The sequence below is a fragment of the Oncorhynchus masou genome, chromosome 10 (genome assembly GCF_036934945.1).
Source record: "Oncorhynchus masou masou isolate Uvic2021 chromosome 10, UVic_Omas_1.1, whole genome shotgun sequence".
In the NCBI taxonomy this organism is placed as follows: domain Eukaryota; kingdom Metazoa; phylum Chordata; class Actinopteri; order Salmoniformes; family Salmonidae; genus Oncorhynchus; species Oncorhynchus masou.
The window spans coordinates 26,947,175-26,972,180 of NC_088221.1; the positions used below are offsets into that span (position 1 = coordinate 26,947,175).

The 25,006-nt window shown below is 43.5% G+C and overlaps 1 protein-coding gene across 1 annotated transcript in view; it reads right to left on the minus strand.

Moving 5' to 3' along the window:
* Positions 1–24,757, minus strand: part of LOC135547439 (vang-like protein 1) — a 41,374-nt gene extending 16,617 nt beyond the window's left edge. Inside the window, exons 1-4 of the mRNA XM_064976466.1 lie at positions 24,638–24,757; positions 23,946–24,120; positions 7,011–7,442; positions 1,821–1,996 (exon numbers count right to left, since the gene is read on the minus strand). Of these exons, the coding sequence (XP_064832538.1) occupies positions 1,821–1,996; positions 7,011–7,442; positions 23,946–24,120; positions 24,638–24,690 (836 nt within the window). The 5' untranslated portion in view covers positions 24,691–24,757. The remainder of the gene's footprint in view (positions 1–1,820; positions 1,997–7,010; positions 7,443–23,945; positions 24,121–24,637) is intronic.
* Between the last annotated feature and the right edge of the window lie 249 nt (positions 24,758–25,006).

Genomic DNA, 25,006 nt, shown 5'->3' on the forward strand with positions numbered 1-25,006 from the left:
TAGACATTGTTAATGTTGTAAATGACTATTGTAGCTGGAAACGGCTGATTTTTAATGGAATATCTACATAGGTGTACAGAGGTCCATTATCAGCAACCATCACTCCTGTGTTCCAATGGCACGTTGTGTTAGTTAATCCAAGTTTATCATTTTAAAAGGCTTGATCACTAGAAAACCCATTTGCAATTAAGTTAGCACAGCTGAAAACTGTTGTTCTTATTAAAAGAAGCAATAAAACCGGCCTTCTTTAGACTAGTTGAGAATCTGGAGCATCAGCATTTGTGGGTTCGATTACAGACTCAAAATGGCTAGAAACAAAGAACTTGCTTCTGAAACACCAGTCTCAACGTGGGATTTCTGCTAGTTTTAAAATCAACAGTGAAGAGGCGACTCCGGGATGCTGGCCTTCTAGGCAGTTGCAAAGAAAAAGCCATTTCTCAGACTGGCCAATAAAAATAAAAGATTAAGATGGGCAAAAGAACACAGACACCGCACAGAGGAAATCTGCCTAGAAGGCCAGCATTCCGGAGTCACCTCTTCACTGTTGATTTTAAAACTAGCAGAAATCCCACTCTAGAACGTTGATATGTCAGTAATAATAAAATATATTTTCAAGATTCGTGTTGACATTATTCAATATTCATTACAAAAAAATGTTTGAAATCAAAATACTACTTGTAAAGTACAAGCCGTAAAGCTTCATATGACACCAACTATTGAACTGTGCACCTACAGATGAAACATTATGGAGACTTAAAGGAGCCTGGGTAAAAGGCCTATATGTCACAAATAATCCAACTTCAAGCAATTCTCTCAATTACGCTTTAAGATACAAATTGCAAATATGTCAACAATCCATGGAGTGGGTTTTATTTTGGGATGCACTGACAGGGCATTTATCATTTGTCCACTGCTGTTTATTCTGCATATTGATTGAACAAATAATAAAAATGTAATCCTTCTATGGATTGCATTTTGTGAAAATCCCCAAAATCATGATGTTGTTTTGTTCTGGTTTGGTGAGGAATCATCCAGCACAGCTCTGGGTAGAAGTTGTCCTAAGGCACAGATCTAGGATAAGTTTGTCTTCCACAAACCCTAACCGTTAAAGGGAAAAACACAAAGCTGACCTTAGATCAGTTACTAGAGAGAGAATTCATCATAATCAATCAAAACAGACCCCTTTTCTCAGGCCCCTGCCCCAATTCCCAGAACAGCCCCCCTGAGTGAAAGGACTGGAGCATTCTGGGTGATTTAGTAACTATACTGCCACTCTTCCCCTTGGACATAAGTCTCCAATTACTCACAGTTCAACAGTGTGTGTGTATGCACACACACACACACACACACACACACACACACACACACACACACACACACACACACACACACACACACACACACACACACACACACACACACACACACACACACACACACACACACACACGTGTATGGGTGGGGGGGCATTCTGAAGGCATTCTTTAATAGTCTGATTATCTGTAGATGTTTCTGCTAGCTGATTGATCAGCTGACTGGCTACTGCTAAGTGGCAATAGTGGACACAACAGGGTTACTCAGATCATCAGGGCCACAATAAGTACACCAGCCAGATCCCTGAGGCTCTACTGTTGTACACAGACACGGTTCATATTGCTGGAAGAACAATTATTTTGCTACAGTCAGCTGCATCAAGAAATTGTAGCAGCATGGATTTGCTTGATATGTTAAGATGCTTATGAAATGATTGAATTTCTCTACATCATATTTCAGTTGGTTTTGAGTGTGTGTATGTGTGGATGTGAGTGTGTTTGTATTACCTGAGCTGTCCCAGGTTGTAGTAGCGTGTCTCTCCGTCAGTGGAGCGTATAACACACAGGCTGTAGCAGGGCTGGAGCTGTCTGAGCTCCAGCAGAACAATGGCCAGGTAGTGGACAAACAGCAGAGAGTCCACCAGAGACACAGCAAACTGGACGATACCCTGGTAGTCCTCATCCTGGAAACACAGAGTTAACACACACACACACACACGTTTGCAAGTTGCATGAAAAAGCTCATCCAGAGGTGGCCGGGGACTTTAATGCAGGGAAACTTAAATCCTTTTGACCTCATTTTTTACCAGCATGTTACATGTGCAACCAGAGGTAAAAAAAATTATAAATAAAAAAAAAAAAAACTCTAGACCACCTTAACTCCACACACAGAGATGCATACAAAGCTCTCCCTCACCCTCCATTTGACAAATCTGACCATAATTCTATCCTCCTGATTCCTGCTTACAAGCAAAAACTAAAGCAGGATGTACCAGTGACTAGATCAACACGTAAGTGGTCAGATGACGCAGATGCTAACCTACAGGACTGTTTTGCAGCACAGACTGGAATATGTTCCGGGATTCCTCCGATGGCATTGAGGAGTACACCACATTGGTCACTGGCTTCATCAATAAGTGCATCGATTACATCGTCCCCACAGTGACCGTACATACATACCCCAACCAGAAGCCATGGATTACAGGCAACATCCGCACTGAGCTAAAGGGTAGAGCTGCCGCTCTCAAGGAGCGGGACTCTAACCCGGAAGCTTATAAGAAATCCCGCTATGCCCTCAGACAAACCATCAAACAGACAAAGCGTCAATACAGGACTGAGATTGAATCATACTACTCCAGCTCTTGAATCATACTACTCCAGCTCTCTACTCCAGCTGCCCAGTGACACGAGCCTACCAGACATGCTAAATGACTTCTATGCTCGCTTGAAGGCAAGCAACAGTGAAGCATGCATTTAAGCACCAGCTGTTCCGGACAACTGTGTGATTTTATTTTATTAATGTAACCTTTATTTAACTAGGCATGTGATCACACTCTCCATAGACGATATGAGTAAGACCTTTAAACAGGTCTAAGTTCACAAGGCCGCAGGGCCAGACAGATTACCAGGAAGGGTACTCTGAGCATGCGTTAACCAACTGGCATTGAGAGCATCCTGTCAGGCTGTATCACCGACTAGTACGGCATCTGCACCGCCCACAACCGGAGGGGCTCTCCAGGGGGTGGTGCGGGGCAAACCACCTGCCCTCCAGGACACCTACAGTACCCGATGTCACAGGAGGCCAAAAAGTTCACCCAAGCCAGTGCTTGACACCCCGCTACCATCCAGAAGGCGAGGTCAGTACAGGGGCCTCAAAGCTGGGACCGAGAGACAGAAGCTGTTTTTCAATCTCAAGGCCATCAGACTATTAAAACAGCCATCACTAAAACAGAGAGGCTGCTGCCTACATACAGACTTGAAATCATTGGTCACTTTAAAAAATGGATCACTAGTCACTTTAATAATGCCACTTTAATAATGTTTACATATCTTGCATTACTCATCTCATATGTATATATTGTATTTTATACCATCTATTGCATCTTGCCAATGCCACTCGGTCATTGCTCATCCATATATGTACATATTCTTATTCCATCCCTTTAGATTGTGTGTATTAGGTAGTTGTGGAATTGTTAGATTACTTGTTCGATATTACTGCACTGTCGGTACTAGAAGCACAAGCATTTCGCTACACTCACATTAAAAACTTCTTAGGGCTGAGATCCCGCTAACGGGATCGACATGACAACAGCCAGTGAAACATGTCAAACGATGTATAGAATCAATCTTTAGGATGTTTTTAACATAAATCTTCAATAATGTTCCAACTGGAGAATTCCTTTGTCTGTAGAAAAGCAATGGAACACGAGCTAACTCTCAAGTGAACGAGCGTCACGAGCTTGTGGCACTCTGCCAGACCACTGACTCAAAGGGCCCTTATGAGCCCCTCCTTTACAGTAGAAGCATCAAACAGGGTTCTGAAGACTGATATCTAGTGGAAGCCTTAGGAAGTGCAACATGACCAATATCCCACTGTATCTTCAATAGGGAATGAGTTGAAAAACAACCAACCTCAGATTTCCCACTTCCTTGTGAGTTCTGTTATATACTCACAGACATCATTCAAACAGTTGTTGAAGTTTGAGTGTTTTCTATCCAAATATACTAATAATATGCATATATTAGCAACTGGGACTGAGTAGCAGGCAGTTTACTCTGGGCACCTTATTCATCAAAGCTAATCAATACTGCCCCCAGCCATAAGAAGTTAACATCTGCTAACCATGTGTAATGTGACCAAATAAAATGGCATTTGAAGTGTCTTCACTGACATTTTCAACCTGTCCCTGACTGAGTCTGTAATACCAACATGTTTCAAGCAGACCACGATAGTCCCTGTGCCCATGAACACTAAGGTAATCTGTCTAAATTACTACTGACCTGTAGCACTCATGTCTGTAGCCATGATGTGCTTTGAAAGGGCATGGCTCACATCAATAACACTATCCCAGAAACCCTAGACCCACTCCAATTTGCATACCGCCCCAACAGATCCACAGATGACTCAATCTCTATTGCACTCCACACTGCCCTTTCCCACCTGGACAAAAGGAACAACTACGTAAGAATTCCGTTCATTGACTACAAGCTCAGCGTTCAACACCATAGTGCTCTCAAAGCTCATCAATAAGCTAAGGACCCTGGGACTAAACACTTCCCTCTGCAACTGGATCCTGGACTTCCTGAAGGGCCGTCCCCAAGTGGTAAGGGTAGGTAACAACATCTGCCATGCTGATTCTCAACACAGGGGCCCCTCAGGTGTGCATGCACAGTCCCCTCCTGTACTCCCTGTTCACCCAGCACTGCTTGGCCAGGCACAATTTCCAACACAATCATTAAGTTTGTAGATGACAACAGTGGTAGGCCCGATCACCGACAATGATGAGACGGCCTATACGGAGGTCGTCAGAGACCTGGAATTGTGGTGCCAGGACTAGAACCTGTCCCTCAACGTGATCAAGACAAAGGAGATGATTGTGGACTAATGAACTATCATGGTCCAAACATACCAAGACAGTCGTGAAGAGGGCACAACAACGCATATTCCCCCTCAGGAGACTGAAAAGATTTGGCATGGGTCTTCAGATTCTCAAAAGTTGTACCATCGAGAGCATGGTTCTACTGGTTGCATCACCGCCTGGTATGGCAACTGCTTGGCCTCTGACCGCAAGGCACTACAGAGGGTAGTGCGAACGGCCCAGTACATCACTGGGGCTAAGCTTCCTGCCAACCAGGACCTCTATACCAGGCAGTGTCAGAGGAAGGCCCTAAAAATTGTCAAAGACTCCAGCCATCCTAGTCATAGACCTCCTCTCCACCCTCTCCGAGTTGGGCATCTCCGGCGCGGCCCTCGCTTGGATTGCGTCCTACCTGACAGGTCGCTCCTACCAGGTGGTGTGGCGAGAATCTGTCTCCTCACCACGCGCTCTCACCACTGGTGTCCCCCAGGGCTCTGTTCTAGGCCCTCTCCTATTCTCGCTATACACCAAGTCACTTGGCTCTGTCATAACCTCACATGGTCTCTCCTATCATTGCTATGCAGACGACACACAATTAATCTTCTCCTTTCCCCTTCTGATGACCAGGTGGCGAATCGCATCTCTGCATGTCTGGCAGACATATCAGTGTGGATGACGGATCACCACCTCAAGCTGAACCTCGGCAAGACGGAGCTGCTCTTCCTCCCGGGGAAGGACTGCCCGTTCCATGATCTCGCCATCGCGGTTGACAACTCCATTGTGTCCTCCTCCCAGAGCGCTAAGAACCTTGGCGTGATCCTGGACAACACCCTGTCGTTCTCAACTAACATCAAGGCGGTGGCCCGTTCCTGTAGGTTCATGCTCTACAACATCCGCAGAGTACGACCCTGCCTCACACAGGAAGCGGCGCAGGTCCTAATCCAGACACTTGTCATCTCCCGTCTGGATTACTGCAACTCGCTGTTGGCTGGGCTCCCTGCCTGTGCCATTAAACCCCTACAACTCATCCAGAACGCCGCAGCCCGTCTGGTGTTCAACCTTCCCAAGTTCTCTCACGTCACCCCGCTCCTCCGCTCTCTCCACTGGCTTCCAGTTGAAGCTTGCATCCGCTACAAGACCATGGTGCTTGCCTACGGAGCTGTGAGGGGAACGGCACCGCAGTACCTCCAGGCTCTGATCAGGCCCTACACCCAAACAAGGGCACTGCGTTCATCCACCTCTGGCCTGCTCGCCTCCCTACCACTGAGGAAGTACAGTTCCCGCTCAGCCCAGTCAAAACTGTTCGCTGCTCTGGCCCCCCAATGGTGGAACAAACTCCCTCACGACGCCAGGACAGCGGAGTCAATCACCACCTTCCGGAGACACCTGAAACCCCACCTCTTTAAGGAATACCTAGGATAGGACAAAGTAATCCTTCTCACCCCCCCCCTTAAATGATTTAGATGCACTATTGTAAAGTGGCTGTTCCACTGGATGTCATAAGGTGAATTCACCAATTTTTAAGTCGCTCTGGATAAGAGCGTCTGCCAAATGACTTAAATGTAATGTAAATGTTCTCTCTGCTACCGCACGGCAAGCGGTACCGGAGCACCAAGTCTAGGTCCAAAAGGTTAATTAACAGCTTCTACCCCCATGCCGTAAGACTCCTGAACAGCTAATCAAATGGCTACCTGGACTATTTGCATTGACCCACCTCACCTCATTTTTACGCTGCTGCTACTTTCTGTTTATTGTCTATGCACAGTCACTTTACCTCTACCTACATGTACATATTACTTCAATTACCTCAACTACCTGGTGCCCCCACACATCGACTCTGTACCGACATCCCCTGTATATAGCTTCGCTACCATTATTTGATTGTTGCTCTTTAACTATGTTATTTTTCTATTTTCTTCTTCTTATTGTTTTTATTTTATTTTTTACTTCAGTTTATTTTAGTAAATGCATTAACACTTATTTTTCTTTAAAATGCATTGTTGGTTAAGGGCTTGTAAGTAAGCATTTCACTGTACGTCTACACCTGTTGTATTTGGTGCATGTGACAAATACAATTTGATTTCCACACACACACACGTTTATGAAACATACACACCTGTGAGTCGAGGATGCGGACCCCATAGAACAGCCAGTAGGAGATTGTGAGCAGCAGTGTGAGCATGGCCAGGAGGGCTCGGTACACACACACCCTGGGCAGGCTGGCACGGTCCTGGCGCAGGAAGATCGCCCACACAGCTAGCAGAAGGATGAGAAGTTTACAGGACACAGAGAGGAAGAGGCCCTCGCAGGCTGAGCCACAGGCCTGCAGCCTGGCCGGCCACAGCACCGCCGGGAGGACCAGGAAGGCCAGGGGGGTGGCCAGGACCAGTAGCCCCACACAGAGGCCCAGAGCTAGGGGAGCGTAACGCCGACAGCCCTGCCCCAGGCCGTCCTCTGACCTCTTCCCCAGACCAACCACCTCCTCCTGGGATAGACTAAGCTCTGAGGTGCCAGTCACCGCCGTGGTGGTTTCCCCCCAGTTATCATCCTAAAAGAGAGAGGGGAGGGAGATAGAGGGAGAGGACAGAGAGAAGGAGAGAGAAGAGATTAAAACGTAGCATATGGTTGATAGCACAGACACATCCAGAGAAGAGAGGTGGAGGAAGAGTGAGAGAGGAAGAGAGTGAAAACAGAAGATGGAAAAGGAAAGGAATAGTCTCTGTGGAGGGATGTGAGAGACAAACCAAAGTAACAAATACACACTAGTAGATAGATACACATAAATGCTGGTTTTATTCCATTCTTTGTCTCTGCTCCACACAAAGACAGACAGACTAGATACACTGTTTTCCTGGGGTTCTGTGTTATTGTGACAGGCTTTCAGCTCCCCACTGATCCACATAGAGGAAGACAGTACACATTCAGACTGCTCATCATGACCAGGTAGGGATGACACACACACACACACACACACACCTGAATCACAATAAGGCTGATGTTATGCAGGTCTAGCATTGCAAATTAAGAGTCAAATCTCCTCTTCCTGCTCAGGATGGAGATTAAACATAAATGTGCCATAAGAGGAAGGAGCACAGCGAGAGACTGATTAAAGACCTGTTTGCCGAAGAGAGCACGTCTCTTACTGCCAGTTATTCAGCTATTTATTATCTTGCTCTCTCTATCTCCCCGGTAAGCAGCTGGGAACAGTGTGTGTGTGTGTGTGTATTCCATGAGAAGTAGATTGGAATACTGTAGCAACCTTCTTCTGTCAGATCACATACCCTTACCCACATGACACCCCTAAAACTTTGTCCCTTTTCCAGATGGACACGCCACCTGATGTGCCATTCGAAAATTACACTGAAAGAGACCGGGACAGAAAGAGGTAAGGAAGAGGAAATCCTCAGTGTGATTGCTGAGTAACGGCCGCTTAATAACCCTCTGTGGTTCACTGTTTTTGCCTATACACCATCATCTCCTTCCTTTAAATTCAACTGTGCCAAACAGGAGATGAGTGGGGGGGTGAACAAGAGAGGGGGTGAGAAAGACACAAAATGTTAGAAAAAGAGAGAGAAGAGGAGAACGATGGAGAGAGCGACAGAGAATGGAGATAAACATTAACCTGGTGACCCCTATTTGAGAGAGTGATGGGTCAGCTCTTTTAAAACAATCTTAACAATTTTGTCATTTCAATAACTTAATTTCACTAAAAACCTTGAACCCACCTGTCCCTGACTTTTCCTAAATGTGTGTATTTTAAACTTGATCAGTACTTTCAGACAAATATAACAAAAAACACAAACACATTCAGCATTTTATCCACAAAGCACCATGATGGTCATTTGACCGCATGCATATTTAACAGGAGAATAACTGGGCCTTGAGGAGCACCAATAGCCACCAGTCTAATAAATCCATTCAACTAGAAAAGTCAGGTCTCGTTGGACCCCTTTTTGGTTGTGTTTATGGTAACATTAGTATACTAAAATGTACATATTTGAAAGAACATACACATTTTAATTTGTTCATGTTACTGTGCAGGCTTTACGTAAAGACAAAAAAGCACCAAAAACTGAATTTAAAGTGGAAAATCTATTTCATTGGTGGAGTGCCTTTGTTACAACTATGAAACTAAAGAATGTGCATTGTAACACAGTAAAATATAATTTTTTATAAACAAAAAAATACCCAAACTGCCAGACACCCGGTCAATGAAGAAAATATCAGTAGTCTAAACATCAGTGTAGGCGCCAAGTAGTGCTTGTGAATAGTGAAAATCAGCACAAAAGCAATAATTGCATTATCATGAATATAAGGGTTGATATGACATCTGTTAAAAAGTCATTATTGTCAGTTATTGGACACATTATCTGTGGCCTCACTCATATTTACAGTATGGTGTGAGTCTTCAAGCAACAGTTGGATCAACAGTTGGATGGATCTCATGTAGCTGTTATCCCTTGTCCTAACAGTCACCACAAGTCTGTCACTTTCACATGATTGCAACAATTCGCTTGCCGCTTGAAACCGGTGTCGTGGGTTCTGTTGCGAGCGCATCCGCCCACCTTACAGTTTTTCCTCCACTTTTCAAGTACACGGACAACATAGCTCTGTTGGGACTCTGATGCTAATGTCATTTTAAACAGACCAACAACCTCCAAGAAGGATGCCGGTCAAGTGCCCTCCACATCAATGTGAGAAAGAAACTAAGGAGCTGATCATCAATGGCAACAACTTGCCAATGTCCCAGCTACTATCTCTGAATGACCAATCAGTGGAGGTGGTTGAGCATTTCAAATACCTAGGGACACAAATTTATAACATGCTCAGTTTCAGAGAATGCAGACTGTATATTTTTTTTAAAACAAGTCAGCACCTGTTTTTAATCAGTAAATTGAAGGGGTTTGTGATCAGTAAGGATGTTCTGGAGAGGGTGTACAGAAGCTTGGTGGAGAGAATCCTCACGTTCAATATGACAGTTTGGTATGGTAGTCTGAGCGTGGAGAGCAAAAGGAAAAACGGACCAAAATAGTAAACACAGCCAGCAAAGTAATTGGTCGACCACAGGCACAGCTGACCAGTCTGTTCCACAAGGCAACCATAAAGAAGACACTGGCTGTCGTTGGCGACCCCTCCCACCCTCTAAACCCTCAGTTTGAGAGGCTTCCCTCTTGACGGCGCTTCAGAATGCCCATGGCCAAGAAGAACGTGTTCAAACATTCATTTCTTCCTTGTGCTGTTGGACTACTAAATGCAAATGTAAATTGTATCAGTATATTATATATTTATCTATCCAGTGCAGTTGCGACAGCGGTCATCTGTGAGTAAATGTAGCAATGTCCTCTAAGTTTTTGGTGTATGCATTATGATGGACTAGTATGTGATCCTTTCAATGGAAGGTGACGCCAAAGGAAAACGTCTGTTCTGGATGGACAATGAAGTTTTATTCTATTCGGCTCCCTCCTGCTCATGGATGTTGTTCATGCACTGATTGAACAACACGTGTGCGTTTATAGCAGCCAAGTCAAGCATGTTGTAGCGGCGAGTTCATCCTTTCACCAAGTACACCCATGCCATCTGATCCAAAACATTATCTGACACTCGCTCACTTGCTGCCTGATATGGATCCATTCCCAGATATGGAAAGCCAATCAGCATGAATCAGAATAATAATCCTCATAGATGTCACAATCCACTCTTCCCCGCCATCTGAGTCATTTTCATCTTGTAGAAACTCTAACACAGCATGCACATCCATTCGTCTTGGTCTTGCCATTGTAAATTACACACACTCTCACTGTGTAGCCTACTCCAAGTAGGCCTAGAATAGACTAATCAGACTGCTTGGATTTGGTGGACTGATATAGGGTACACTGTTTTGAGATTATACACTGGTGTTAAAATGGCACCGGACAAGAAGGCAGACATTTTATATGTCCCCAACCGATTTGTTTTTTGTTTGTTTATTTGCAACTTATATTTGTTACTAATTATTTGTACATAATTTTGCCGCTACCGTCTCTTATGACTGAAAATAACTTCTGGACATCAGGACTGCAATTACTCACCGCAGACTGGCAGATTTCTTTAACGAGTCTGACGAGCACGATGCATGTGACTGCTTTCTCTGGAATAGGCCCAGATCCCAGTGATCTGCGTGAAGAGAAAGCGGATAAAAATGGGCCGGAGGGCAAGCCTTTTGAGAATTCGTAGGCGATCGAATAAACCCCCACTGCCTTCCATTCTGCTAGCAAACGTGCAATCTTTGGACAATGAAATAGATGACCTACGTGGAGGATTAAACTACCAACGGGACATTCAAAACTGTAATATCTTATGCTTCACGGAGTTGTGACTGAACGAAGACACTATCAACATACAGTGCCTTGCGAAAGTATTCGGCCCCCTTGAACTTTGCGACCTTTTGCCACATTTCAGGCTTCAAACATAAAGATATAAAACTGTATTTTTTTGTGAAGAATCAACAACAAGTGGGACACAATCATGAAGTGGAACGACATTTATTGGATATTTCAAACTTTTTTAACAAATCAAAAACTGAAAAATTGGGCGTGCAAAATTATTCAGCCCCTTTACTTTCAGTGCAGCAAACTCTCTCCAGAAGTTCAGTGAGGATCTCTGAATGATCCAATGTTGACATAAATGACTAATGATGATAAATACAATACACCTGTGTGTAATCAAGTCTTCGTATAAATGCACCTGCACTGTGATAGTCTCAGAGGTCCGTTAAAAGCGCAGAAAGCATCATGAAGAACAAGGAACACACCAGGCAGGTCCGAGATCCTGTTGTGAAGAAGTTTAAAGCCGTATTTGGATACAAAAGATTTCCCAAGCTTTAAACATCCCAAGGAGCACTGTGCAAGCGATAATATTGAAATGGAAGGAGTATCAGAGCACTGCAAATCTACCAAGACTGATCAGAGATGCAGCCAAGAGGCCCATGATCACTCTGGATGAACTGCAGAGATCTACAGCTGAGGTGGGAGACTCTGTCCATAGGACAACAATCAGTCGTATATTGCACAAATCTGGCCTTTATGGAAGAGTGGCAAGAAGAAAGCCAATTCTTAAAGATATCCATAAAAAGTGTTGTTTAAAGTTTGCCACAAGCCACCTGGGAGACACACCAAACATGTGGAAGAAGGTGCTCTGGTCAGATGAAACCAAAATTGAACTTTTTGACAACAATGCAAAACGTTATGTTTGGCGTAAAAGCAACACAGCTCATCACCCTGACCACACCATCCCCACTGTCAAACATGGTGGTGGCAGCATCATGGTTTGGGCCTGCTTTTCTTCAGCAGGGACAGGGAAGATGGTTAAAATTGATGGGAAGATGGATGGAGCCAAATACAGGACCATTCTGGAAGAAAACCTGATGGAGTCTGCAAAAGACCTGAGACTGGGATGGAGATTTGTCTTCCAACAAGACAATGATCCAAAACATAAAGCAAAATCTACAATGGAATGGTTCAAAAATAAACATATCCAGGTGTTAGAATGGCCAAGTCAAAGTCCAGACCTGAATCCAAAAGAGAATCTGTGGAAATAACTGAAAACTGCTGTTCACAAATGCTCTCCATCCAACCTCACTGAGCTCGAGCTGTTTTGCAAGGAGGAATGGGAAAAAATGTCAGTCTCACGATGTGCAAAACTGACATACCCCAAGCGACTTACAGCTGTAATCGCAGCAAATGGTGGCGCTACAAAGTATTAACTTTAAGGGGGCTGAATAATTTTGCACGCCCAATTTTTCAGTTTTTGATTTGTTAAAAAAGTTTGAAATATCCAATAAATGTCGTTCCACTTCATGATTGTGTCCCACTTGTTGTTGATTCTTCACAAAAAAATACAGTTTTATATCTTTATGTTTGAAGCCTGAAATGTGGCAAAAGGTCGCAAAGTTCAAGGGGGCCGAATACTTTCGCAAGGCACTGTATAGCTTGGCTGGTTATACGTTGCACCGGCAAGATAGAACAGCGGCGTCTGTTAAGACAAGGAGCGGCGGACTATGTATTTTTGTAAATAACAGCTGGTGCACGATATCTAAGGATGTCTCGAGCTATTGCTCGCTTGAGGTAGAGTATCTCATGATAAACTGTAGACCACACTACCTACCTCAAGATTTTTCATCTGTATTTTTCATAGCTGTTTACATACTACCACAGTCAGAATGAGAATTGAAGGACAATTGAATGAGCTGTATTCTGCCATAAGCAAACAAGAAAATGCTCACCCAGAGGCGGCGCTCCTAGTAGCTAGGGACCTTAATGCAGGGAAACTTAAATCCATTTGACCAAATTTCTATCAACTTGTTAAATGTGCAACCAGAGGAAAAAAATACAATTAAAATAAACTCTAGACCAGCTTTACTCCACACACAGAGATGCGTACAAAGCTCTCCCTCGCCCTCCATTTGGCAAATCTGACCATAATTATATCCTCCTGATTCCTGCTTACAAGCAAAAAATTAAAGCAGGAAGCACCAGTGACTAGATCAATAAAAATGTGGTCAGATGAAGCAGATGCTAACCTACAGGACTGTTTTGCTAGCACAGACTGGAATATGTTCCGGGATTCCTCCGATGGCATTGAGGAGTACACCACATCAGTCATTGGCTTTATCAATAAGTGCATCGATGACGTAGTCCCCACAGTGACCGCACATACATACATACCCCAACCAGACGCCATGGATTACAGGCAACATCCGCACTGAACTAATGGTTAGAGCTGCTGCTTTCAAGGAGTGGGACTCTGCTTATAAGAAATCTGCTATGCCCTCCGACGAACCATCAAACAGGCAAAGCGTCAATTCGGTTGATTCGTACTACCCTGGCTCTGACACTCGTTGAATGTGGCAAGGCTTGCAAACCATTATAGACTACAAAGGGAAGCACAGCCGAGAGCTGTCCAGTGACACGAGTCTACCAAACGAGCTAAATTACTTTATGCTCACTTGGAGGCAAATAACACTGAAACATGCATGAGAGCACCAGCTGTTCCGGATGACTGTGTGATCACTCTCTCAGCAGCTGATGTGAGTAAGACCATCAAACAGGTCAACATTCACAACGCCACAGGGCCAGACGGATTACCAGGACGTGTACTGCAAGCATACACTGACCAACAGGCAAGTGTCTTCACTGACATTTTCAACCTCTCACTGTTCGAGTCTGTAATAGCAACATGTTTTAAGCAGACCACCGTAGTGCCTGTGCACAAGAACCCGAAGGTAACCTGCCTTGACGACCGACCCATAGCACTCACGCCTGTAGCCATGAAGTGCTTTGAAAGGCTGGTCAAGGCTCACATCATCAACATTATCCCAGAAACCCTAGACCCACTCCAATTGGAATACTGCCCCAATAGATCCACAGATGATATAATCTATATTGCACTCCACACTGCCCTTTCCCACCTGGACAAAAGAACACCTATGTGAGAATGCTATTCATTGACTACAGCTCAGGATTCAACACCATAATGCCCTCAAAGCTCATCAATAAGCTAAGGACCCTGGGACTAAACACCTCCCTCTGCAACTGGATCCTGGACTTCCAGACCGGCCGCCCTGCAGGTACAGTTGAAGTCGGAGGTTTATAGAAAAGTTTGTCAGCTCTCTCTTTACATTTGAGGTTCTGGGTGTTTGTGACCATTAACAACTCTCTTCTCTTGTGTGTGTTTGTACAGTTGAAGTCGGAAGTTTACATACACTTAGGTTGGAGTAATTTAAAACTCGTTTTTCAACCACTCCACAAATATCTTGTTAACCGGGTAGGACATCTTTGTGCATGACACAAGTAATTTTTCCAACAACTGTTTACAGACAGATTATTTCACTTAATCACAATTCCAGCGGGTCAGAAGTTTACATATACTAAGTTGACTGTGCCTTTCAACAGCTTGGAATATTCCAGAAAATGATGTCAAGGCTTCAGAAGCTTCTGATAGGCTAATTGACATAATTTGAGTCAATTGGAGGTGTACCTATGGATGTATTTCAAGGCCAACCTTCAAACTCAGTACCTCTGGGAAATCAAAAGAAATCAGCCAAGACCTCAGTCAAATTTTAGACCTCCATTAATCCTTGGGCGCAATTTCCAAATGCCTGAAGGTACCATGTTCATCTGTACAAACAATAGTATGCAAGTATAAACACCATGGGACCAAGCCGTGGTCCCAGAACAACAGCAAAGGACCTTGTATAGATGCTGGAGGAAACAGGTACAAAAGTATCTATATCCACAGTAAAACAAGTCCTATATCAACAAAACCTGACAGGCCACTCAGCAAGGAAGAAGCTACTGCTCCAAAACCACCATAAAAACCCAGACTACAGTTTGCAACTGCACATGGGGACAAATATGGTACTTTTTGGAGAAATGTCCTCTGGTATGATGAAACAAAAATAGAGCTGTTTGGCCATAATGACCATTGTTATGTTTGGAGGAAAAAGGGGGAGACTTGCAAGCTGAAGAACATCATCCCAACCGTGAAGCACAGCACGTGAAGCACAGCATCATGTTGTGGGGGTGCTTTGCTGCAGGAGGGATAGGTGCATTTCACAAAATAGATGGCATCATTAGGCAGGAAAAGTATGTGCAAGGCAAGGCTAGGCAAGGCCTATTCTATGCAAGGGATATTATTGCATGTTTTAATAAATTTAAGCAAAAGGAAATGACGAAGAACATGGGGAGAGAACTCAGAAACACAGATTTTGGAGTGAATGATCACTTCCCCACTGAGATAAATGAAAGGAGAAAAAAACTATCCCATCATGAAGGAAAAGCGTTGCCTGAATCAACGAGTCTCCATGGTGATGAATAAACTTTATATCAACGGGCAATTGTTTCAGGAATCTAGAGTAACTCCCTGGTTATTTTAATTTAAATGCTTAAAACGGAGTTTGTGTGTTGTAGTGTATCATGACAACTTCAACTATAACGAATACATGCAATATTGATCTCCACTTGACAAGGAAAGGGTTGCATATAGCTCAGGTTAATGTATGTAGCCTTCCTAACAAAATGCATGAGGTTTTTAACTTGGTCAACATAAATAATATTCATATTTTGGCTTTGACCGAAAAGCATTTAGATGCATCTGTAAATGATGGGCAAATTAACATTCAGGGATATAGTCTACTGAGAAGAGACAGGAATAGGAATGGTGGGGCTGTAGCACTGTATATTCAGAATCATATACCTTTTAAGAGGAGGGATGACCTTAATGTAGGTCAAATAGAGGCACTATGGGCTCAAGTACATCTGCCTCACCAGGCACCCATATATTGGTAGGATGTGTGTATAGACCTCCTAGCTCTAAGGTGTCCTATCTGGATGACTTAAGCACTGGGTTTGACCAGGCCACAGACAGCAACAAATATGTATTTATCTTGGGTGATTTTAATATAAACTGGAAGGATCACAATACTTTGAATAGAACAAAATTGATGAGATATGCTAAGAATTGTGGTTTGAAACAAATGGTTAATGATACTACTAGATCTTCAATTAAGTTGGGTCATCATTCAGACACATGCATTGATCTGATTTTCTGTAATATACCATTGCAATGCTTAAAAGCCAGATCGATGCCAGTGGGCTGGACAGACCATAATATTGTGACCATAACCATGAACACCAAGGTTCCAAAGAAACCCCCTAGGATTGTGGTCAAAAGACATTTTAAAACATTTAATCATGAGTCATTTCTAAATGATTTGGCTGTTGTACCCTGGGAGCTGATTTATCTAGAGGATGATTTAAATCATGCTACAGAATGTTTTATTGATTTGCTCATTGAGGTAATGGACCATCATGCCCCTATAAGAAAGAGTACAGTTGGTGCCCGTCCATCTCCATGGATTGATGATGAACTGGGTGAGGTTTTTCTCAAAGAAATATGGCAAAAGTCTTAGCAGCCAAGTCAAAATTAGAAATTGAAGAACAGAATTATAGAACATTACGTAATTATGCAGTTAAATTGAATCGAAAGGAAAAAAAAGTTATTTTACAACAATGCTTTTATTGATTGTAAAAATGATTCTAAAAAGGTATGGAACACAGTTAAGGGCTTACTTGGTACATCTATCTCATCATGCCCATCTAGTGTGGAGGTTGACGGGAGAATAATAACAAAACCAGTTCATATTGCCAATCGTTTTGCAGATTTTTTTAAACAGAAAATTAAATTACTGAGCAACAATGTAGACGTAGATTATTCCAAACAAGCTATTGTCCAATGTATTGATGATCATATTATGAGCAATAACATCTGCTCTTTTAGTCTACAAAAGGTGTCAGTGGAGGAGGTGTCAAACCTATTGAAGTCATTACCTGATGGTAAATATACAGGTTATGGTCTTATGGACAATTTTTTTCTTCGCTGTGCTGCTCCCCAGATTGCAGTTCCACTGAGATACATATTTAATTGGTCACTGGAAAAGGGGATGTTTGTAAATGTATGGAAGCATGCGAAACTGTGTCCTATTCCGAAAGACAGCAAAGAACCCATTACTCCTGCCAATAGTCGACCAATTAGTCTACTCCCTACACTCAGTAAGATATTGGAGGGTATTGTGAGTAGACAAATGTGGGAGTACATGGAAAAGAATGATCTGATTACAGCCAATCAGCATGCTTATCGCAAAAACCATTCCACTACCACTGCATTGGTTGACATGACTGACCAGTGGTTCAATGCTATGAATAATGGCAAATTTGTAGGTGTACTATTTTTAGATTTCAGTACAGCATTTGATTTATTGGATCATGAAATAATTGACAAAATTAATGCATTATGGTTTTAAGGAGGTAGCATTGAATATGGTACAATCATATCTAACTGACGGGAAACATCCACCAATATCAATGGTTAATTTTCTTCCCCTAATGTGTTAAACTGTGGAATACCGCAGGGCAGCTGCCTTGGGCCACTTCTTTATTTAATATATACCAACGACCTTCCCTATGCCTTGGTTGAAACTCAATCTACTATATTTGCAGATAATACTACAATTTATGCAGCAAGACAATCGGTTCAACAGGTACAGCAGGCTTTACAAGGAGATTTGGAGAATATCAGGAAGTGGGTTTGCCAAAACAAACTTGTTTTAAACACCAAGAAAACCAAAGTTATGTTTGTCTGTTCAACTAGGAAAATGCCAAAACAGCATGGTATACAATTAAGTAAGGGAGGAGTACAAATTGAAGAAGTGGCAGAAACCAAACTATTGGGAGTGCAGCTAGACAACTGCTTATCATGGTCGTCTCAAATAACTAATCTATGTAAAAAAAAAATTAAAACATCATATATAATCAGAAGGATAGCGAAATATGTACCAGGAAAGATTCTTAAGCAAATATCCCAAGCATTAATTGAGATTCAGGTGAACTACTGTTCGGTGGTCTGGGGAAATGCATCATCAAGTGAAGTTAGGAGGCTGCAGAATGCACAGAATAAAGCAGCAAGGATTGTTTTAAAGTGGAGACACAACGGTGTTACTACAACGCATCCAATTGACCACCAGAGGCATTCTTCAAAGGACAAAGGACTCGGTTTGGCAATATAGCCTTCCATCTACCACCAACCTACCGAAGCGCAGCTCAGAGAAAATATTTATTGCATTTTTCTTTTCCAAATGGGCGGTAATTTAGAACGCATAAGATACTGTATTCTCGATAGCACAGCTTCTCCCTTTGTCCCTGAGTCTTCCCGCTCTTTCACTCAAACCCATCCCCTTTTCTTTTGTGTAACCAGCTGTCATATCTGTTCCACCTGCTAGGGACATTTTCCTTTATGACGTAATTTGTAATCCATGTATGATTCATTCTTTGTATATGTAATTCTGTGTGATTAGTTAGGTATTTAGTAAATAAATAATTAAACCCAATTTTGTATTGCTGATTCAACTTGTAAGCCAGGGTTCGTGAAGATAACCAAGAATTTACAACTTTCAGATGAGACCGAATTAAGGTGACGATTAATATTGACTGCTATTGATGTAAAATATTACTAGGTCTTTAAGAGTTTATTTGGAAGATAACAGCTCTATAAATATTATTTTGTGGTGCCCCGACTCTCTAGTTAATTACATGATTAGCTCAATCAAGTACTATTAATTACAGAGAAAGGATTTTATAGAATAGCATGTCATATCACTTAATCCGGCATAGCCAAAGACACAACACCTAGGTATTTGTAGTTGTCCACATGTTCTAAGTTAGAGCCGTCCAGAGTAGTGATGTTGGATGGGCGGGCAGGTGCAGGCAGCGATCTGTTGAAGAGCATGCATTTAGTTTTACTAGTAATTAAGAGCAATTGGAGGCCACAGAAGGAGAGTTGTATGGCATTGAAGCTCATCTGGAGGGTTGGTAACACAGTGTCCAAAGAAGGGCCAGAAGTATACAGAATGGTGTCGTCTGCGTAGAGGTGGATCAGAGACTCACCAGCAGCAAGAGCGACATCATTGATGTATACAGAGAAGCGAGTTGGTCCAAGAATTTAACCCTGAGGTACCCCCATAGAGACTGCCAGAGACTCGACAACAGACCCTCCAATTTGACACACTGAACTCTATCAGAGAAGTAGTTGGTGTACCAGGCGAGGCAATTGTTTGAGAAACCAAGGCTAGCGAGTCTGTCAATCACCACATCCTCATCGGCAGAGTCGAAAGCCTCGGCCAGATCAATGAATACGGCTGCACAGTATTGTTTCTTATCAATTGCGGTTAAGATATCGTTTAGGACCTTGAGCGTGGCTGAGGTGCACCCATGACCAGATTGCATAGCGGAGAAGGTATGGTGGGATTCAAAATGGTTGGTAATCTGTTTGTTGACTTGGCTTTCGAAGACATTAGAAAGGCAGGGTAGGATATATATAGGTCTGTAGCAGTTTGGGTCAAGAGTGTCCCCCACTGTGAAGAGGGGGACGACCGCAGCTGCTTTCCAATCTTTGGGAATCTCAAACGACACGAAAGAGAGTTTGAGAGCTTCAAGTTCCTTGGTGTCCACATTACCAACAAACTACATGGTCCAAGCACACCAAGACAGTTGTGAAGAGAGGACGACAACTCCTATTCTCCCTCGGGAGACTGAAAAGATTTGGCATGGGTCCTCAGATCCTCAAAAAGGTTCTACTGCTGCACCCTCGAGAGCATCCTGACTGGTTGCATCACTGCCTGGTATGACAACTGCTTGGCCTCCTACCGCAGGCACTACAGAGGGTAGTGCTAACAGCCCAGTATATCACTGGGGCCAAGCTTCTTGCCATCCAGGACCTCTATACCAGGCGGTGTCAGAAGAAGGCCCTAAAAATTGTCAAAGACTCCAGCCACCCTAGTCATAGACTGTTCTCTCTGCTACCAAGTCTAGGTCCAAGAAGCTTCTAAACAGCTTCTATCCCCAAGCCATAAGACTCCTGAACACCTAATCAAATGGCTACCCAGACTATTTGCATTTTGCCCCACCCCACTCTTTTACACCGCTGCTACTCTCTGTTGTTGTCATCTATGCATAGTCACTTTAATAACTCTAACTTCATGTACATATTACCTCAACTAACCGGTGCCCCCGCTAAGTGGCTCAGTTGATAGAGCATTGTACTTGCAATGCCAGGTTTGTAGGTTTGATTCCCACGGGGGACCAGTACGAATGAAAATGTGTGCACTCACTACTGTAAGTCACTCTGGATAAGAGCTTCTGATAAATGACTAAAATGTATTGCAACATCTCCTTCGCATAGAGTTGATCAAGCTGTTGATTTTGGCTTGTGGAATGTTGTCCCACTCCTCTTCAATGGCTGTGCGAAGTTGCTGGATACTAGCGAGAACTGGAACACGCTGTCGTACACGACAATCCAGAGCATCCCAAACATGCTCAAATTGGTGACATGTCTGGTAAGTATGTAGGCCATGGAAGAACTGGGACATTTTCAGATTCCAGGAATTGTGTACAGATCCCTTGAGACATGGTGCTGTGCATCATCATGCTGAAACATGAGGTGATGGCGGTGGAAGAATGGCACAACTCAGGATCTCATCACGGTATCTCTGTGCATTCAAATTGCTATTGATAAAATGCAATTGTGTTCGTTGCCCGTAGCTTATGCCTGCCCATACCATATCCCCATCACCACCATGGGGCACTCTGTTCACAACAGCAAACAACGCTGAACTGCAGTCAGTTCAAGATCCCGATGAAGAGCATGCAGATGAGCTTCCCTGAGACCGTTTCTGGCAGTTTGTGAAGAAATTCTTCAGCTGTCCCGGTGGCTGGTCTCAGACGATCCCGCAGGTGAAGAAGCCGGATGTGGTGGTCCTGGGCTGGCGTGGTTACACATGGTTTCTGGTTAATTTTGTTTTGTTTTAGGCCACATCTATTATTATTATTATTATTATTATTATTATTATTATTATTATTATGTAAAATTAGTTTCAATACATTTTAGGTGTAGTTTGGACAGGCCAGCAACTGTTGTTTTGCAGTCAGAAAATACACTATCTTATTATTTTCGTATTTACAGTCCATGTGCTTCTGGATCAATCAATACATTTTCTCATTTGCATTTGGTGTCCTGAAGAATCTTAGAACCTATTTTAACATAATACATGCATTCATTTAGCAATTTATTATTTATTAAGGAATATTTATATAAGTGAAATATTAACGGTCAGAATGACCATCACTGCCGTTCTAGTAGTTATGGAATTCTGGGGCTCTGAGTGTTAATCACACCTACAACCTATTAGATCATATAACTCTGTCCTGTCTGATGTCTCCCATTGTTAAATACATTATCTTAATGTGCTCTCACTCTTCTCCATGTTAAAGATCAGTGAACACAGCCTATATATTATCTAACATCTCTTAAAGCATGGTACATATAACTAATGAGCCTCTCTGTAGCAATGGTAGAGCAAACACTCTTCATTTACACTCTGTGGTTTAATCCCACAGATTAACTCAAAACTAATCAAAATGTACCATGTTATACAGACCGAAAGGCAGAGAAGAGGGGGCAGAGAAGGACAGACACAGTTAGAGAAACAGATACACAGAGAAAGAAAGAAATAGGGAATGAGAGAGGGAGAGAAAGAGAGAGGGAAAGAGAAAAAGAGAAAAAAATAGAGATGGGTGGTGTTTGATGCATGCTTGGCAGCCTTGTCCTCTGGTGGAGAGTGAATATAGATAGTATTCAGAGCCCTGGTTAGGCCTGTTACACACTATAATATGACACTAAACACAACAACACACACTAACACTGACTGACTAACAGGCTTCGCTCACAGACACATACAGTAACCTACTAACCCAACACACAAAAGAGCTTTACTTTACTGGTATGACTGGAGGTTATTCTGACGTGTGTGTGTGTGTGTGTGTGTGTGTTTCACATTGGTATACTGGGAAAAAGAACAATGACATTCAGTGGCACACAAAGGACCCTCACTGGTACAGATAGAGGTTTGTCTGACATTTGTACTGTATTTGTGTGTGTGTATGTTTGCGAGGCCAAAAGGACAAAAGAGCAAAGACATTTCCACTACTTCCAAAAGCCTCAGCCCTGCATCATGTGACACACTGCCAGGTGAAGTAGAATAGCAGGCGTGTTAGAGGCCAATGCCAACCCCATAGCCTTCAGACACAACACAACAGTACCATGACACAGAACACAGCCTTATGACATTCTTTTCACCCGACAGACATTCACTGTTGGCAACCTCTCTATGAATCACACACAGACACTGACAGTACACACTACACACACACACACACACACCCTTAGATCATAGGCATGCATGGATTATCCATATCAGCTTTCCTTCGAGTGGTGTTTGGCTGCATGCTAAAGCTAATCTCAGCCTACAGTATGTGAATTCCTCTGTGCCAGTGCTCTTAAAGCAGTGGCAGGGATGGGTGGGTGCCATTTGGAAGCACTGCACTGTAATGGTAATGTGATATGATTACAGATGACCTTTTACACTAGTTGGTAGACAGTGGCTGAACAACATTGCAGACAATGGGTCTGTAAGCCACAAGCTTACAATGACACCACAAATGTGGAATGTTTGCAGCACGCTAGACCGAGTCAAACATCCAAATACAAAGAGACATGGAATGCGACAGACAGACGGCTAGAAAGACAGACACTGTTTGTAGCTGTATAAATGTAAGCAGTGCTTCGGTAATGCAGCTGAGATGTAGCTGGTACTGCACTACTTGCTGCATAGACCATTCATGCACGTGCAGGCTCATAAATGCTTTATGCATCCACACACACACACACACACACACTTCACGCAGGACCTTCCACTTACAAAGTCAAGTAGGTCAGAGAGTATGTGAATGGAGCCCAGGGTACGAGACAGAGTATACTCCTCCTAACATAACTATCACCATTTCACTCTTTATCTATCTCTCTCCCTCCCCCTCTCTCTGCAGCAGTCTCCTTCACTTGATCCATCTACCTCTATAGCCAATCTCTAGCTTTCTGACCCTAGCTTCAATAGCCCAGAGCTAAATCTCAACCCCATTGTCAGAGCATCTAAATCATAGGCTTGCTTCCAGAGATAACCATATGTGGATTTAAATCAAGACACATTCTGACCCACATACAGAATGATTACACATAGAACCACATTACTACACCCACACACACACACACACACACACACACACACACACGCACACACACGCAATAACAAAGAATGGGAAATATAGTTTGCACAGGCCAAGGGGAGATTTGCAAATCCTCTGACCTATTTGGCCCCTAGTCACCATGGTGACTATGACCCTGTCACTATGGTGATTATGATGGGCCCAGATGTTTGAGTTTAAAACAGCATGGTGCGCGACTCAGCTGGTTCCCTGCTTGATTTTGCGAGAAGGAGATTGGTTGGGAGATGGCTTCTGTACAGGGTTCCTGTAAGCAAGTGCTGCACTGTACAGTATAGTTATGTAGGGATGTTTTAATCTCTCAGGCATGGTTTGTGTGAGTTTTGATTTGTTAGGTTGGAGCTTACCTGGAGGCTTGGAGCCTCGTCTCCAGCCACAGAGCTGGGGACTTCTAGCAGGGGCTCGCTGTTGTGGTTGGGGGAGACCTGAGTGGGCCCGTAGGGGCTGTTGATGATTACAGACCGCTCTGACCGGCTGCTGTCCTTACTGCTGAGCTTACGCCGCTCACGCCGACTCTGCTCCCTACACACACACGCACACACACACACACACACACACACGAGACAGTAAGAATATGGCAACGAACAAGTGGACGAGGGAGGAGAGGAAAGCCCAATCCCTCCTAATTAGTCTCTCACACTCCCCATCTCATTTACAGAATAAGTCAGAGTGAGTCAGTGAAATAGGTTAAAGGCAGTCAGCTGTGACAACCCTACTCCATGAGCTTTACCCATCACTCATCTCTCTCTCGCCCCCTCTTTTTAAAACTTTTTTCCAACAACTGACATGAGGCTAGGCTTAAATTAAAAAGTAATACACAGTGGAGACAAACAGCATTCAGTTGCTCTGCAGATATAGACATAAGCATCCCAATGATGGTACAGACAGGCCTGCATCTGAACACATTCATTGGCAACTTGACCTTACATCCGCTTGGGTGTGTGTGTGTGTGTGCGTGTGCGTGTGAGTGAGTAGTGTGATAGCGAGAGAGAGCGAGAGAGGAGAGAGAGAAGACAGAAGAAGTCAACTGAGCTCTTACCCATGTCTGTTGGATCTGTTGGAGTAGCCAGAGTGGGTGGACTCGGTGTCCATGGTAACGCTGTTCAGAACAAGCGATTGGCTAGGTGTCTGAGGAGGGTGCCTGGGTGTGATGCAGGAGGGTGATGCAGGAAGAGATGTGTTAACTAACTAAACAGACTGGCAGCAGACTGAAGACGTCAGGGACCTACATTGACAATAACCCTGTAGAGGTCCTTTAGTCGACACATTGACCTGTGATAGAGAGAGCGGGAGAGAGCAGAGAGAGAGAGGAGTCGAGCAGAGAGCAGAGAGAGAGAGGAGAGAGGTCTGTCATCAATTTAAAAAAAATACAGCTCAGTTCTGTGCTTGCTATCAGAGGCCTATTCAC